This window comes from Simochromis diagramma, unplaced genomic scaffold, assembly GCF_900408965.1.
Source record: "Simochromis diagramma unplaced genomic scaffold, fSimDia1.1 OVJJ01000646.1, whole genome shotgun sequence".
Classification (NCBI taxonomy): Eukaryota; Metazoa; Chordata; class Actinopteri; order Cichliformes; family Cichlidae; genus Simochromis; species Simochromis diagramma.
In genome coordinates this window covers 1,942,125-1,960,678 of record NW_024387279.1, presented here as the reverse complement: position 1 = coordinate 1,960,678, position 18,554 = coordinate 1,942,125, and the positions used below count along the sequence as shown (strand labels likewise).

General features: G+C 41.1%; 1 protein-coding gene across 1 annotated transcript; it reads right to left on the bottom strand.

The window, feature by feature from the left end:
• Positions 1–4,351: 4,351 nt before the first annotated feature.
• Positions 4,352–18,270, bottom strand: p3h1 (prolyl 3-hydroxylase 1). Its single transcript, XM_040003202.1, has 15 exons — positions 17,688–18,270; positions 13,781–13,933; positions 13,160–13,349; positions 12,871–13,002; positions 11,409–11,548; positions 10,513–10,602; positions 10,354–10,406; positions 10,131–10,258; positions 9,913–10,040; positions 9,678–9,773; positions 8,628–8,778; positions 7,569–7,686; positions 7,390–7,465; positions 5,669–5,809; positions 4,352–4,916 (listed from the first exon to the last, which is right to left on the bottom strand). Exons 1-15 carry the CDS (start codon positions 18,150–18,152, stop codon positions 4,446–4,448), a joined length of 2,532 nt encoding a protein of 843 aa, XP_039859136.1. The 5' UTR covers positions 18,153–18,270; the 3' UTR covers positions 4,352–4,445.
• Between the last annotated feature and the right edge of the window lie 284 nt (positions 18,271–18,554).

Below are 18,554 nucleotides of genomic sequence, written 5' to 3'. Positions count from 1 at the left end.
CTCCCAGAGCGCTGAGCAAGGCTTTATAGAGATAAGCAAGAGGCTGATCTTGAAAGTTGCAGCCAAAGCACTGGACTATAGAAAGTTTCCTTTGGATGTGGCGCCCGTCGCCCCGAGGAGCACAGAGACGGAGGTCATGTCCGCCCTTGATAGCCTGCTGTTTTATTCTCCTCTCTCCAGAGTCACAGTCACAGTTAATCTCAGCTCAGCGCCCCGCTGTGCCCGACCCCAACCTGCCACCACCGTCTCCGTGCCCGCCACATCACCATGGCAACAGGGACAGGCTGTGTGGCAAGCTTGTGCACGAAGGCACACACACACACACACACACACACACACACACACACACACACACACACACACACACTTAAAGAGTAAAAATGAAAGATGTTCTGAGTTGCAATACACATGAAAATATACTGAATCTCTCTGAACAGTCAGAGACGGCTGTACCAAACACGGACTAGACTTCTGTAGTCTACTGTACTGTAGACCCCTCCTTCTCTCTCCCACTCGCTTTTGGAGAGACAATGGTCAAATCAATAGGCCACAAATACACACAGAAAAACAAAGTGGCCTGTGTTACGTCCCTGCTGCTTTCAAATAAACAAGAGCAAGAAAACACAAAGAGGGCACTGACACCACACACACACACACACACACACATGCACACACTGCAGAGGGCAGAGGGCTCCTGTTCATCTATTCTATGTTGTAGGAGTTTGGGAGCTGGTTTATGCATGGCAGCCGAGTGCATCTGCCCTTCACATTAATCACACTACAAACTCAGTCTAACTAAATTCAAGCATTTTCAATCAGCGTTTTCTTGCTAAATCTTTAGCAAGATCCTTACATGCCCACATATCTGTATGTCTGAAAAAAATACAGTATGTGGGTTAGAAAGAGTGTGAGTTAGTAGGTGTGTGTGTGTGTGTGTGTGTGTGTGTGTGTGTGTGTGTGTGTGTGTGTGTGTGTGTGTGTGTGTGTGTGTGTGTGTGTGTGTTTGTGTTGAAAACCTATTAGCATTCTGTGAATGATGCTACAATATTTATTAACTTATTATCGGGACTACCATACTTTCACCATCTTTGTGTGTGTGTGTGTGTCTGTGTTTGTGTGTGTGTGTGTGTGTGTGTGTCTGTGTTTGTGTGTGTGTGTGTGTGTGTGTGTGTGTGTATACAGATGGCCTTTCTGTGTTGGTATGACATCATCCACATGCTAAACCTACACAGACATCACATCACATATTCCAGAGTCATAGCTGCCTACGCTCAACACAGAAGCACATCAGATAAAAGAGACATTTCTAAAAGGACCTGTGTTCTACAGAGAAATAAAAGAACCAAATGTGGTTATTCAAGAAATAATGTGAGCTTGATTGGGTGCCACTACACTGCGTTGCATTTGAGTTTTAATATGCTGCTGATAATTCAGCCCTTTGTCTTATCGTGTGTGAGCATTACTTCTCAACATGGAAGCTAAAAAACACAGAAGGTCAAAAGCTTAACTATATGCTGATTAGGTCATCTAAGGAGACCCTACTGTGCTTATTGAAAGCTCTTTCTTAGTGTTTTTGAACACTACTATTGTAGTTTAGTATACTTTACAGTTTAAAATAATCTCTATTTATCCTTGATGCTTCCACTCAGTTCACACATTGTCTGAAACAAATTCCCACCCCTTTTACCGTCCCTTTAAGCTAGCTTACTTCTGATTGGCTGCCTTTGTATACAGAAAACAGCAGGTGGGTGGGGCTTCTGTGCTCAAAGCCAAAGCTGTGTTCCTGACCCTATTAGGGATACCCACACTCTATGACATCATACAGAGTCAAGAGCAGAAAAAACTGTGTGGTGTGTTTGGAGCAGTCTGAGCTGGCCTCAGTGTTTACAACTGTGTTTATTACATTTTGGTCCACCTTCACAACTCACTGTTTTCAGAGTAAAATCTCTAAGGAGAAGCTCAGTGATTAACACTAAAGAACAGAGAAATAAAGTTAGTTAACTGGAAAAAAACATAATGCTGCATTTAGCAGGTAAATTTTCCTATTAACTGTTAGGTTGACTTGACCTGAAAGATAACATAATTTCATACAGGCGATATCAAAGTGTTTACACTGCAAATGCAGAGAAAGTGTTTGCTGGGATTATTACCAAATCCACAATCAGTTCTGCTGCCTCAAATTGGCCAAGGAAGATTGAAACAAACAAAAAAGAAGATAGGAACACCTGATTTACCAGTGATGAACTCACCTGCCTCGGAAAAACTGGATCGGTATTTTAGAATGGACACTTATTACTGTATTCAAGACAATTTAATGAGGAGGTTTACACTAAAGAGAAGTGAATATGATGCTGCTGATGGCAGCCTAGCATAAGAAAGCAAACCAACCCTGTCCAAAGCAAGTTACACAGTTCACTTACCAGCATTTCTAAAGCTCAGGATGCATCACGTAATATTTCTAAAATGGAGAATGGAAGAAGTTGGCTGGAGCATATTCGAACAGAGGTAATCTAAGCTAGCCATCTCTTGGCTATATGACTTTATAATTTAACAAATAAACACTAGAGTGGTATCAGCATAATTAGCAGAAACTAGAACAAGCATGTTTCCCCAAAAGTGTTTTCAGAATTCATTGTACATGACTGAAAGGTCTGCTGTGGAGCTACAATCTCTAACGTGATGTGAAATCTCTGGTCAGACTGACTCCACTTCATGTTCATGTTCAATTCAAGATTGTTGTGACTGATATTTATCTTGCTGTACTAAAGCTGCAATAATTTGCATGTTTACAGTTTTTTTCGTCTGTAATTAAATTGAGAGAAAAATGAGTTCTGAAAAATGTGTTGTAAAACAAAAAAGTAATAAAAAAAAAAAAGTCTGTTGTGATTGTTCCTACACTGCCTACATTAAAGAGTTTCTCTTCTATTCTCATCTCAGTCTGGGTTCGGGGCTTCAGGCTTCCAGCAGATAAAGCAGACTCTGGCTCTTGGCTCTGTGCACCCTTAACAGAACAGCTGTGGACCCACCAATTCAAACATGCTTCATTCTAAGTCATGTGTTCTTAATGATTCCACAGTATACTAAATTGGAGTAGGGTATAAATCCAGTAGAGCATTTCTAGCAAAAATTCCTTGAAATAATATTCTGTGAAGTAGTTGTAGAAGTGCAACACATTGTCTTAGCTAAGTAACTGCATTGTGTGTTATCTGTTTCTACTAAGTATTTCATCTTTTGTTGTTGTTTATTTGTGTATTGGGATCCTCTTTAGGTTCCACCACAGCAGTTGCTAGTCTTTCAAACCATAAACCAAGAAACAGCAGTGACTTAGGCAGCACTGAGTTGCATCGTGTGTGTAGAGATGCAGCTTTGTGAGGTGGTTTACCTCAGTTTGAATTGTGCTTTGAAAACTGTCTTAAATTACTAAACTGAAGTTGCATGTAGGATAATTCAGTACTTGACATGGATACTGGAGCTGATTGGCTAATGGCCGATGATAACATTGCTTTCATTTAGCACAAAAGTAAACCACAATATGGTTTAACTATATTGCCTTGATCCATTTGATAAGGATCCTACATGGAGTTTTCTTGACTGAAGATGTCCCGGTGCCTTCCCTCTGGTCCCTCTCTTGGACGTTTAAGCTTCACTATCCAGGACAATGCATCGTTCATACACTGCAATACAGTTTTAACGTGTTTTTGCTAAACACAGAATGTTTCTTTGAACTCACCCGAACTTGGAAAAGCAATAACATTCAGCATGTTTGGAGGAGTTCTTTCAGGTTGCAGTTTTCCCTGCTGGTTTATAAAGACGCAGGAGAGAAATCTGCTGAACTTCAGGAGGTGCAAAACAAATCACAGCAGTGATTCTGTGGAACTCTCTTACTCAAAGTGAAACTGCTGCAGCACAGTGTACACTTAGTGAGCGTCAAATTACTCAAGAATGCGTCTGTGCTGCCATCCAGTGTCTGTCCGGAGTACTGCAACAAGGATATATTGTAAACATCACTTATTTGAGCAGTTGATATGAAGGTTTTTCACACCTATGCCAGGTTTCATATCATGACATCACCAGTCAAGTAAAACAGAGAGACATGGGTGTTTAAAGTGAGACGATTCAGAGCTAGGGCCAAATACACATGTTTAGAGAGTGATTGTGGGCACATGTGAAGATTGTCCATCAATGTATTTCCTCTGTTTATCTACTTCAGGGTCACAGGGTGCTGGAGCCTATCACAGCTGTCACAGGGCAAAAGGAATCAGAGGGCAGATTGTCAGCAACCACATACCACATAAATAGCGAACAATTTAAGTGACATCCAAAATAATGAATGTATTTAAAGAAAAATAACATTTTGTAACACAGCTTTTTATTTAACCACCCACAGAGAAGATCTTGTAGACAGTAGCTGGCCCCACATGAAAACAGAGGCACGTGTTGTTTGATCACAATTCCTCCTTGTTGCTCTGAGAGTCTGGTGCTGAGGTGGAGTCCTTCTTAACTGCTTTTACTGTCTTTTTTGCAGCTGGTTTTGTTTTCTGTTTATCACCCTGCTTTGCTTTTGTTTTTGCTGTCTGTTTTCCATCTTTTGCAGCAGCAGCTTTAACTTTGCCTGTCGTCTTTGCCTTCGTTTGATCTCCAGCTTTAGGCTTTGTTTTAGGTGCAGCTTTGGTTTTAGTGGTTCCTTTACTGGCTGTTTTCGCCTCCCCCGCATCCTTCAGCAGGTCAGTCTGTGCATCGCCCGACGTGTTCAGCTTGAGCTTCTGCTCTCCTACTTCTTTTTTTCTGGCTGCCTCCTGGTCAGCCTGTGCGGGAGCTTTCGGTTGAGACTCGGTTTCCATGGCCTCATTTTTACTGAACTCTGCATCCACTGGTGTAGAAAACATCTTCAGCAAATCCTGAGCCTGGATTCTTTCCTATGGGACAAAAAAAGAAAATGTTTGGGAGACTGCAAAATGAAACAAGGAACAGGTATGAATCACAAATTTTCTTTGAAGTTGTGCTGGCAGTCAGAAAACACAACATCATTATCTAGAGCTGAGTTTCATATTTCTGCATAGCAATAACTGACTGTGTGCACTGTTTTCAACTTAGGCTGTCTTTATAACTTTGTGGAAATAGTCTGATGCACTACGTAGTTCTTCTTCACTCACTTTTTTTGAACTCCCTATGTGTTCATACATCATTCTACATTTAATCATTAGTTATTATTAATCTCTGTCTCTCTTCCACAGCATGTCTTTGTCCTGTCTTCCTCCCCCCACCCCAATCAGTCAAGGCAGATGGCCCCGCCCCTCCCTGAGCCTGGTTCTGCTGGAGGTTTCTTCCTGTTAAAAGGGAGTTTTTCCTTCCCACTGTCGCCAGAGTGCTTGCCCATAGGGGTCATCTGATTGTTGGGGTTTTTTCTATTTCCTCTGTATTATTGTAGAGTCTTTACCTTACAATATAAAGTCCCTAGGGGTAACTGTTGTTGAGATTTGGCACTATATAAAAAAATGGAACTGAACTGAATTCAAGGTGTTAGAAAAAAGGATCATTTGAACAATTCATGCTAAATCCTGACCCATCTTTCTCCATTTTGGAAGAAGTTATTGTTTAAAAGGATTGCACACAGACCCAAACCTAAAGCCTGTGCATGCTCACATCTGGTTACAGTGGTTTTCCTTACCTTTTCCTCGTGAGCAGGATCCAAGGTGAACCACAGAGCAACAGCACACCTCTGACCCCGGGTGACAGCTTTGACACCGTGGGGGTTTTCTTTCCCTGCTCCAAAACCGACCACGCGACCACACTTTGGATGCACCTCCGCCTTGAGAAGACACACACCACGCAACACAATCAACATCGATGTGGTTAAAAATGCATTTTTGTTAAATGCACAGTGGCTTTAAAAAGTATTCAGACTCTGTCAGTCAAACCCTGTGGATAAACTTAGCAGTTTGTCCACATGTACACTTAATAATCTATAACAGGAACCTCATTAAAATGAACAGTTTAGATCTCTGTGCAGGTGTTCCACAGGGTTTAATTCCTGCCTTTTAGTTGGGCCCCTTAAGGAAAGTCAAACATCTGCCGTGAAGCAACTCCAGTGCTGTCATGACTATTTGATTAGGGTCATTAAAGTGCTGAAAAGTAAACTCTGACCCCATTCTCTGATCTCTGCCTTCTAGAGCAACTTCAGGTGTCTATAGTTAGAGCAATAGATAATGTCAGTGTTTTTAAGTGCATATTTAAACCACTTTACATCAAATTTAATACTAAATTTGCAAAGGACGTGCACATCAAGTGCTCCTTAAAAGTAAGCACGTTAACGTGAGTTCAAAATGTGCACCCTACATGATCCAGATGTGTTTATTAATGTGAAAGGCCTTGTAATTGTCTCGTATATGCCATTTTCACAGGTAATTATAGGTCTAAATTAACCACTTGCCGGTCCTATGCATCAGGGATTTTTGTATTTTTAGGTGCAACTGTTAATAAAGCTAATGAATCTAATTAGAATCCTATTACCATGTTTACACAAACTACAGAAAAACCAAAACAACCAGGCAAATCTAAAATAGTGTAGAGGGGAGAAAATAGCAAGATTATGTGCTGAAATTCCCGTGGTGACCCATCCAAGCTGAATTTTAGACAATTTCATACTTTTATTAAATGTGCGAGACTTTTCATTGTGAGGTTTTCTTAAAGGACATCTTTTTGTTTTACAGCATCCCTCCTCACTTCAGCCCACTGTCATTTTCCGTAACAGCGAGAGACAATCCCATCACAAGGAATCGTGATAGCTTTAAGATTTAAATGCCATTGGCAAAATACAGCCTGCCAACTCTATAAAGAGTCCAAGTGGTCCCAAACTTTTAAATTTCACAAAAACTGAGACCACCCAACACTTTACCCTTTCCAAAGGTCTACAGAGAGTTCCTTGGACTTCATGGCTTGGCTTTGCTCCGGGCATAAAGAGTTATTTGTGGGACTTTTACTCCTTATGGAAACACAGCACAAGCTTACAGTTAAAGCACATTTACAGCCTGGGACAAACGCATGTTTGATCCCTATGGATAGTTTCCCCATCTAGGATAGGGTTAGAGACAGGATAAGGATAAGCAGTAGAGAATGATTGAAACAACTCTGACTGGGGTGATTTTTTTCCATCCATAGCCAGTTATTAAACTCCAGTCAGAGTTTGTTTTACTAGTGTTTTATTCAGCACTAAATTGCAGATATGCACACAGTTTATGGATGCTGCTTGCTAACCATTAACTTAACTTAGCATTAACAAATCAAAAAACAAATAAATAAAAACATTTGGAGGCAGCTAAAATAAAGCAGTCTGAAAGAAAACTTTACAGTTTTAAAAAAGAAAGGAAAAAACATCAGATATATATTTACCGTCACTGTTTTGGCATCAAGCTCTGTGAAAATGAACTCTCCTCCTTCAAAGTCCTCATTCAAATAAAGGATGGCACTGCAGGAGTGAGACACCAGGAGGTCAGCCGGTCCTTGTCATCAGGGTGGGTTGTGTAGACAGAATTTTAAGTGTGTGTGTGTGTGTGTGTGTGTAACCATACCTGTAGTCTCTGTAAGTGTATGCAGGAGGTTCCTTTACACACTCGTTGACCTCAGAAACCAGCACACAGTTGTCGACGTGGACAGGGTGACTCATGTCCTTACGGTCGTCCTGCTTCTCTGAACAAACAGGAGCACAGAGAGAACATTTGGACAATTTAGGCCCAAAAACAAAGCTAGCTGAGAATTCAACAGCTAAATATGTTTCTTTGTGTATTTATTGTCAGAGGTAGTGGAGACCAAAATGGTACTGAATTCAGTATATTTGACTGTACTAACTTCAGTTTTTACATCACAGTTACAATTTTGTTGCAAGCACCGTGAGGCAACTGTTATTGTGATTTTGTGTTACATAAATAAAACTGAATTTTACTTGTGTTCTAAGGTTCTTCTCTACAAAGTTATCTGCATGCTGGGTAGACAGCAAGAAAAAAATAAAAATCAAACAAACATGCGTTTTTCTTCCTGCCACTGGTGCTGCAGTCTGCTGATTTTATCTCTTGATGCATGCACATTCACCTAAGTAAGGAAAATCCCAAAAGGTTTCTGTTCATCTGGATGCAGCATTTTCGTCACTCATCCAGTGACTTCTTCAGTCCAGGACTTTGAAGTAATACACTAAATCTCTGTTTGTCTGTCTGCCAGCTCTACGATGAGGAGCTGAGCAACCAAACACATGGCACAGGTACATCTTAGACCCCTGAAGGTTGTTATCTATGTAACACATTATGATGTTACCATGTTGCCTAGCAACCACCAACCAACTGCCATTTACCTGTCTAACCATCGTATGATTTTTATTTCACAACAGTAACATCTAGTTTATATTGACAAAAATAAACTATTGTTAGATATACGATATGTTACAATGGCATCACGTTACTTGGCAACCACCTAACAATGGTCTACAATGACATTTATATTGTAGCGCGGGGCAGGACGGGCATGTCCTAGCAGATCTAACAGATAAACGAGGTCATTTGGGAGTCATGTCTGAACCAACTCCTAGTTACAAAATCAGGATGGGGGAAAAAATGACACACTGTCAGTGGTTAGCTTACCATCGATGGCGGAGCGACAGACCAGGTGGGAGTATGTGAAATAGAGTGGAGTGTCCAGACGGAAGTAGGACTCTAAGACCTTCCTCACTTTCTCACTGAGGTCAAAGAACAGACGAGCGCTCTTCAGAGGGACCTTCCCCTCCTGGCCAAGCTGTGAGAAGAAGAAAAACCATGTAAAAGCTGGGACAAGGAGGAAAACAATGTTGAGTCTGTTTTTATATAGAACTATAAATACAAAAATGTTCCAGGAAAGAGCATCTTCCCTCTAAAGAGAACACGTCTTAGGTTTGCAAAGCTTCAGGTTCTTTGGACAGACAAGACCAAAGTGGAGATCTTTGGCTACAATTCCCAGCGACATGTTGGGAGAAAACCAAACACTGGCTATCAGCACAAGCACATCGTACAAGTGTCAAGCACGGTGGTGAAGGGGTGATGATTGGTCCATGCTGTGAATAAACGAATGCCTGCAAACCTCAATCAACTGAAGCAATACTATAAAGAAGAGTCGGTCAAAATTCCTCCACAATCATGTGAGATGCTGATAAAATAATACATCAAACAATTACTTCAAGTTATTGTTGCTAAATATAATTCTACAAGCTACTGAATCAACACAGTTTTTCAGAGGACTGCATTATGTCGTGGAAAAGTGATATACTGTCAGCTTCTAAGTGATCGTTCCTCTCTGTGTAGACAATAACTGACGTGTTGAGTCACACGTGTCGTTTTGGATCCTACGAGGCTGCAACTATTTAATTACCTCAAACAGCTGGAAGCAATAAGCATCAGGTTACATTTACAGGTGAGCCTCTAGATTAACCTGCTGCAAACATGTTTATTCTCATCCGCCAACTCGAGCACATAAGCTATATGCTGCATGTTCTGTTGTTTTGATGCTGAAATGTGGAAAAAGTCTGCTGTTAGACTAAAAAACGTATTTTCTGTTTTCACATAAAGAACTAGCTCTGATCTTTCCCCTAGCTATGATTAAAGGTAAACGTTTGTGCTTGTGTTGGCATCTCTTATTTGGAATTTTTCTGCTTTATAGACCTTGACAGCCTTCAGGACGGTGACTCCCTGGTACATCTCGCTGGGGGAATGTGGGGATGGTCGTCCTCTATAGCCATCGCCTTTTAGAGCAGCTGTCTGTGAAATAAATGCAACATTAAGCAACTCCTATAACAGCCGAGCTGAAAAACATACATACGGGACACGATCAGAATGCAGGTGATGTGAGGAAATCTTTGCTGACACGGACTGAACTTTATTCCTTGGGGCTACTCACATTGGAGAGACGGTGCAGCTCCCTGCACTCCTCATCTGTGATCACACCGTCCAGCAAAACCCGCTGGGAGCCATTCAGCTGCTTGGATGTCATGGTCACCTTGATGTCACTGTACAGCAGAGCGCCATCTACAAGATAAGGTCACAGTTAAAGACGTGAGGATAAAGACTGGTTGTACAAGACTGACATTTTATACCCCGGTTCTCTGAAACATTCACCTTCCTGTGGCACTATCATCTTGGTCATTTCTGAAGAATCCTTCTTCTTTTCCTCAACCAGATTCTCAATCTCCTTCATCAGGTTTCCTATCTCCTCTGTGATCCTCGCTGCAGTCTCTCTCTCAGCCCTGAGACACAGCAACACACACGCAGATAACAACACTGACTTTAAGTGCACCTTCATGCTCGACCTGCACACGTGTGGCGGTGCTCTTAGTCTTACTTCTGTTTCTCTCTCAGTTTCTTAGGCATGACATCTTTGGGGGTCCACGAGTCCTTTAAGCAAAAATAACAGAGAATTCGAAGATCACATTTATTTATATCCCAGCACTTCATAAGTAGTGCAGAATGTGGTGAGATGTAAAATGAGTTATACACTTACCGGATCTACAAAAGTGATTCCAAAGGCTTCATAACCAAAGTAGAGGAGCTCTTTCTCCAGGAGCGACTGCTGAATGTACTGTTTCACCACCTAGGGATTACAAGTCAGCAGCAGCCTGTAACATAGCTCCTAAAATCACATTCAACAATCACAAAGCCTGCGCTATAAAGACCGTCGTTATATCTCTGGTTCCTTAGCTCCAGTTGGAGCTGTCTTCTCCTTTATTTTAGTAGGAACAAATTGGTCTGGCTTTTTTTTTTACAGTGATTCTGACGGACGCGTGTTAGTGGTGATGTATGCATTCAGAGAGCAAATCTGTGTTGTGCTTGTTCAGCTTCAGTTTTATCTCCTGTGCTTTTGTAGCATTCTTTGATTTGAGGGTGTTTTCTTAGGTTGCAGTGTGTTTGAGCTCATGCAGCTCTGCTCTCATGGTGCATACACACCGTCAGGCTGTGGATACAGATGTCTGGACAACAGATGCAGGTGTAATAATACACCTGCATCTACCTTTGGAGCCTTTATATTCTAAAACACAGGCCACAGGCCAGAAACCTCCACCTGGGAAATAATCACTTAGTCATTAGTAGTGATGGATAACCATAATAACCCACTTTAAATAGTGTGTTATGTGGACATTTAGGGCCCAGGGCAGCTCAAATCTTTTTTAAGAATCAGCAAACAGTTATGTGCTTAGATCACCACCAGAGCCTTTTTTTAATGTGCCCCTGAGTACACGTGAGTGCTGATGAAGACCATTTTTCTGCCACCACACTTTGTTCAGGCTAATTTACTGCTGATCACTAAGGATTAAGATAACACACTGCTAAGAATAACTGCACTCACGGTGAGGTTGAAGTAGAGGTTGAAAGCCTCTGTTAAACACAGTGTAACTGTACCTGTCGGGCTGATATGGCTGCTGCTTTGTCCTCACCCAGCATGGCAGAGTAATAGTTCAGGTTCTGGTTCATCACCTCATCCTCAGGGTGGAACAGCAGGTAGGTCTTAGCACACTCTATGGCCTTCTCGTACTTCTCACCTGGAAAGAAAAGACAAAAATCCATGCAATCATGGATGTGAACAAAAAGGATGTTATTGGATTTACAGCATATATCCTTGTTCTTAAACACCAGTGACTATTTCATAACAAACATCCTGTACCTACAGGGGACTCTAAAGTTGCAGCATGGAAGAATTTTAACTTAAACTTGTTGTTAAACATTCAAAAAATGAAATCAAATTATGAAGAAAGTGTGAAAAATAAAAATAAAAGTATGAAAATATTTTAAAGCCTTCATTGTGTTACTGCTATATGAAGTTAGTATGCTAAGTTTGGAACAACCACATGGAAGAACTTATAACAAAACAAAACAATGTAAAAATGATTAACATGACATCTTATAGTTTCAGAATATTTGCCTCTTTGGCAGGTGGCTAAAACAAAACCTGGTCTTATGCTGAGACTGGTCAGTGGTCACCTGGTGATTCAATTCAATTCAGTTTTATTTATACAACAACAGTCGCCTCAAGGTGCTTTATATTGTAAGGTAGACCCTACAATAAAAACAGAGAAAGAACTTTGGTGACAGAGAGAAGGAAAAACTCTCCTTTAACAGGAAGAAACCTGCGGCAGTTCAGAGGTTAAGAGCCTAAACTCTTACAGGACAGGGTTATTTTTCATATTGCTCTTTTAAAGGCTGCCACTAGGGAGAAGTAAAATATAATAATATGAAATTTTACATAAAACGCTGCAATTCTTTTGGTTAATTTTGAAGAAATACATTATAAATACATGCAGTACAAGAGAATTTTCTCTTTTTTATTTACTATATAAATAGTTAAAGTATTTAACATATGTACCAAAAAGCTCTTTAAGTCTACAGTCACACAGAACAGTTTTAAAAAATGTGGCATGACCAGAATTATTGCAATTAGTTGCAGTGAGTTGGGCTCTGCAAAGCAAGTTTGGTGCATAAAGACAATGATTAAACAGCAATCACTCCACTGTCAATGTTGACAATTATGTGCGATAATCTTTTAATCTGTGATCAACTGTAACAAATGGGCAAAAACTGCAAATCAATTGAAAACTAAATACAAAGAAATTCACATGAATTACTTCCATTCAGAGTCCAGCAATAAATGCTGATCTATTATCATATAATATTTGGCTTATTTAAGAGGTAATCTCGTTCATGTTAGGTGCAGGTCTGTGTTTTTGCTATTAAAGTCGTCAAACAGATGATCCGTGTATATGAGGCCATAGCTGTTCATTTCTGTGTTTAGACTTCTTTTCTGCATTGTTGCTAAGGACAGCGGATACAGGCACACCTGACTTATAGAAAGCACTGTGAAACTCACTGTTGTAGTAGGAGAACTGCAGGTAGTTGAAGTGTGAAGGCAGGAAGTCCTCAAAGGGCTTGTCTCTGCCAGCAGTTAAGGCCAGCTCCACAGCACAGTGCTGCTTACAGCTCAGCACCTGCAGGTAGTGGTCTGAGGGACACAGACACATTTATACAAGTATTTATAGCACATGCAGCCTATTTTTCATATTTGCCATACAAATGTCTCCCTTGCATGCAGCTTCACATCAAATTCTCAGCTCTGTTGGAATCTTTAGTGCTCACAAGCAAAGGATATGCTGCCTCACCACTCATACTCTGGAACAGGTCTGCACTGTACTCCATGTAGTTGTATCCATCATAGTTGTAGGCTCCCTCACACAGAACTCTGCACTCCTTATCAGCTATGAAGTACTCATCTACGGCTGATTCAAAGTGTTCAGCCGCCAGGATGAAGGAGTCGTCACTGTAGGAGCTCTTTCCCAGCAGAAACTGGGCCTGAAGAGAGAGGGCACATCACAGCTACTGCAACAGTCAGCTTCATCTGTTCAAGGTCAGTCAGGCAGACAAAGGAGTTTAAATCTTTCTGCTTGAATCATCGTTAGAGACTGCATCATGTGGCAACATGTAAAGAAAAATGCCCTCCTTTCTTCTCCTCTGTTTTCCCCTCCAGCTGATTATGATAGATTGCCTTCTCTCCCTGAGCCTAGTCCTGCTGGAAGCCACTTCCTGTTAAAAGAGAGTTCTTCCTTCTCGTTGTCACCAAGTGCTAGTTCACAGGGGATCGTCTGACTGTTCCTTAATTTGACTTAACTGACCAAACTAATGAAATGTCAATAAAAATAAACTGTAGATGAATTATAGACAATCAGCAGAGGATGAGGCTACAAGAACATAACAGCATTATCAAAGACGGAGTTTGCTTTCACCATGTGTGGCCTGGCCTCCAGATCTTTGAAGTCGTCCTCCTGTACTCCTGCCATCATCCTGTAGTAGTCCAGATTCTGTCTCATCTCCATGTGATCTGGGTTGGCCAGGAAAAACGTGTTGGCAGCTGCTACTGCTTTGGCCAGCTTATTGATCTGAAAGGAAGAAAAACACATACACAAGCTTATTTTCTATTCTATTTAATTCAACTGGAAAACTCGTGCAAGCTAACTTAGTATCAAAATATCTCATGTAGGCACAGATACATTAACAGTTAGTTAATGTAGTAGTGGAATACATTTAATCTACTCTGATTTTACCTTTGTTTTGGTGCACTAAGCCCAGTAGTTGCTCTTTACTTTCCAAATGTTAGCTAACTATATACACCAGCCAATACTGATCCTGACATACTCATATTGAGACGTCAGTAATGTACACAGGCTATTATTTGAACTAATTATGTTACATGTTACATATTTATGTTTAATCGTTCTTATTGTATGTTTTTGTACAGGTACTTCAGACTGTGTCTGTCAACTTTCACTCACTTTTATTTTGGGGGTAATTAATCTGCTATAAATGATTTTTGATGCAATATCATTTTAAATGTTCACATTTTTGGTCTGGTAACCCATAAGGGCCAAACTGTTATCTTTACATTTTCTGGGGTGGATTTCAGTTTACTCTTTACTATCTGAAACGCTAACGTTTAGGCAGCTCAGTAGGTAGAAAGACTTAAAAGATTTTTTGGCAAGACTGAAGCCCAGGTTTCCCCCGATGCATCCATCACAGTGTAACTTTGATCATGGTAGGTTAAAAGTATTTAGGCATAGGAAAAATATCCTTGTATAAACAGAGACTGAGACTTTTAGTAGGAAAGGGCTTTGATTGCTGAGAGTAGTAAAGCAATATAGTACCAGTCCTATTTCTCAGATTTTAAAATATTTCAAAAGTTCAGAATATATATTACAATGAAATCACAAGTAAGTGAATCGCACTAATGTAAGGCCAGACTGAACTGCCCAAGTTGCAGTTGTGTGGATTTAGTGGGTCACAAAATAGTCTAACAACCTAACAACATCCTAAAAACAACCGAACTTGAAAACAGTAAGCCATTTTTTCTGGTTTTCCTGCTGTGGTACATCATACTCATAGGTAAGCATAATACAGCACTGTGCAATAGTCCTGAGCAATCCCTCATTTCTTTATTAGGCTTTTTTGAAGTGGTTTTGAGCAATACAGGGAGTGCAGAATTATTAGGCAAATGAGTATTTTGTCCACATCATCCTCTGCATGCATGTTGTCTTACTCCAAGCTGTATAGGCTCGAAAGCCTACTACCAATTAAGCATATTAGGTGATGTGCATCTCTGTAATGGAAGGGGTGTGGTCTAATGACATCAACACCCTATATCAGGTGTGCATAATTATTAGGCAACGTCCTTTCCTTTGGCAAAATGGGTCAAAAGAAGGACTTGACAGGCTCAGAAAAGTCAAAAATAGTGAGATATCTTGCAGAGGGATGCAGCAGTCTCAAAATTGCAAAGCTTCTGAAGCGTGATCATCGAACAATCAAGCGTTTCATTCAAAATAGTCAACAGGGTCGCAAGAAGCGTGTGGAAAAACCAAGGCGCAAAATAACTGCCCATGAACTGAGAAAAGTCAAGCGTGCAGCTGCCAAGATGCCACTTGCCACCAGTTTGGCCATATTTCAGAGCTGCAACATCACTGGAGTGCCCAAAAGCACAAGGTGTGCAATACTCAGAGACATGGCCAAGGTAAGAAAGGCTGAAAGACGACCACCACTGAACAAGACACACAAGCTGAAACGTCAAGACTGGGCCAAGAAATATCTCAAGACTGGTTTTTCTAAGGTTTTATGGACTGATGAAATGAGAGTGAGTCTTGATGGGCCAGATGGATGGGCCCGTGGCTGGATTGGTAAAGGGCAGAGAGCTCCAGTCCGACTCAGACGCCAGCAAGGTGGAGGTGGAGTACTGGTTTGGGCTGGTATCATCAAAGATGAGCTTGTGGGGCCTTTTCGGGTTGAGGATGGAGTCAAGCTCAACTCCCAGTCCTACTGCCAGTTTCTGGAAGACACCTTCTTCAAGCAGTGGTACAGGAAGAAGTCTGCATCCTTCAAGAAAAACATGATTTTCATGCAGGACAATGCTCCATCACACGCGTCCAAGTACTCCACAGCGTGGCTGGCAAGAAAGGGTATAAAAGAAGAAAAACTAATGACATGGCCACCTTGTTCACCTGATCTGAACCCCATTGAGAACCTGTGGTCCATCATCAAATGTGAGATTTACAAGGAGGGAAAACAGTACACCTCTCTGAACAGTGTCTGGGAGGCTGTGGTTGCTGCTGCACGCAATGTTGATGGTGAACAGATCAAAACACTGACAGAATCCATGGATGGCAGGCTTTTGAGTGTCCTTGCAAAGAAAGGTGGCTATATTGGTCGCTGATTTGTTTTTGTTTTGTTTTTGAATGTCAGAAATGTATATTTGTGAATGTGGAGATGTTATATTGGTTTCACTGGTAAAAATAAATCATTGAAATGGGTATATATTTGTTTTTTGTTAAGTTGCCTAATAATTATGCACAGTAATAGTCACCTGCACACACAGATATCCCCCTAAAATAGCTCAAACTAAAAACAAACTAAAAACTACTTCCAGAAACATTCAGCTTTGATATTAATGAGTTTTTTGGGTTCATTGAGAACATGGTTGTTGTTCAATAATAACATTATTCCTCAAAAATACAACTTGCCTAATAATTCTGCACTCCCTGTAGGTCTCCAGACATTCTGAGGGTCTTTCCGAGGTTTTCCTTAGACATTGGCTGCTTTTTCACACATTTTCACTCTCATAAACACAACATTTGTTCCCACTTGTTTAGCTGAATCTACAAAAAAATGGCAACAATAACACAGTTTGACAGATGTAAAAATAGTATTTTGCACCAACAAGGTTAATTCCCCAAAAAGATGAAAACCTAGTAGGCGCGGTTTTTAGGGTACCCTCAAAAAACTGATGAATGTTCCTGAAGAGGCCCGGAGAACTACTCCTGAAAACTACTTAAAGATATGATTCCCCAAGAGAGTTCAGGCTCTGTGGTAGAATAAAGATGGTCATACTAAATACTGAATTTCAAATTACACAAACTCTGTTTTTACATTACGGTATATACCGCTTTTCCTTATATGTTTGCACAGCTCACTGAATAACTGCACCTACTTCTTCCTTGAAGTATATGAAGAAATGAGTCGTGGCTTGAGACTTTTGCACACTACTGTATGAGTTATGACAGCTCTATGACTTTTTGATAAAAACTAACTTTAACATTTTCTTCAGCCTGAGCTTTTAGGGGCCAACTTCCTGTTTGACGTTTGTCCCGCACACCTCTGCCATGTCACACACAGTTTCATAGAAAATATTTTCATCAGAGCAGAAAATAAATCCTTATTTTCACACTAACCCATTCATCTTTACGCCCCCTAACTTGCTTAGTTGGAAAAATATCTTGTTAAAAACGAATTTAAGTCTACAAAAAAATTAATAAAATAAATAATTGCTAGTCCCTACTTATTTCACAGATGAAGCGTTTGTGGTTTGCCAGCAGGAGCTTTTGAAAATAAAATTTTAGGCCTTTAAAGCGCTCAATTTCACGTCCTAACGTCACACCCCGCAGAAGCTGACTCCACCTTAAGACGTGGCATGGTTGTCTTGGTTTTGGGGGGTTGGGGCAAAACAGTAATGTGCTCCACATCAGCTCTAACTTACAGGCTAAAAAAGAATCAGTGCTAAAGTTTTTACTGTTCTAGCTCGCCTAGAGCAAAGCGAGCGTGTGTGTGCAGTGAGAGACAGGCCACACTGTAGCTGCCAGCATCCTCTTCTACCTTAAAATACGCCACTTGTAGGTAATTATATGGGCTCCTCTTCTTGAACTCCAGCTCTATTTCCTCGCTGACGAGATGCAAACTTGGTGCGCCGACTTTCTCAGTTTCGCAGGAGTTCACACAGTCGGCCCGCTTCAGGATTTTCTGGAAGAAGCCCAGGTCCTCCACAGAGCCGGTCCCCGGTATGGGAACTCCCAACCCGGCCAAAGGCTCGCCAAAAGCGGTCTGGTTGGCGCAGCTCTGGCGGCACTGAGTTTTAACTTTGCGCAAAGTGGCTTTGTTTTTGAGAGCCTTCTCCATGTTCAGAATCACCGATAACCAGTCCCCCTTATAGTAAGCTTCCACCGCCGTGTCGAAGAGGAAATCATAAGGCTCCAAAACAAAGTGGCTGCTCACTTCAGTGTCCGATGTGCACGCAGGCACCACGACAACACAGAGGAATGTGAGCGCATAACGGAGCTCCATGGTGGCAAAGTGTCAGGGCTCTGCAGCGGGACCTGAGCCTGGACCTGTGGCCGACGACGAGCCGGTACGCAGAGAGAATTGTTACTACTCCTTTCTCCACCAGGAGCTTGACTGGAGGTGGGATTTGAGCGGCGGAGCCCCCCTCGGCAACACCCCCCCACCCTTCATCCTTATGCATATGCATACGCATCAGCCGTATGCAACATGATACGAGTTGATTTAGTGCTTCAGAGCTTCAGAGCAAAATATTTTCACTAGTTGAATAAACACAAAATGACACAGATTTCTGAAAAGGTCTGGTTAAAATGTATGAAAGTTTATTGACAAAAGTCCGAGAAAAGGCAACTAACCAATGAAAACTGTACTTTTAACTGTTTGCTTTTTTCCACTGATGGATCTGTT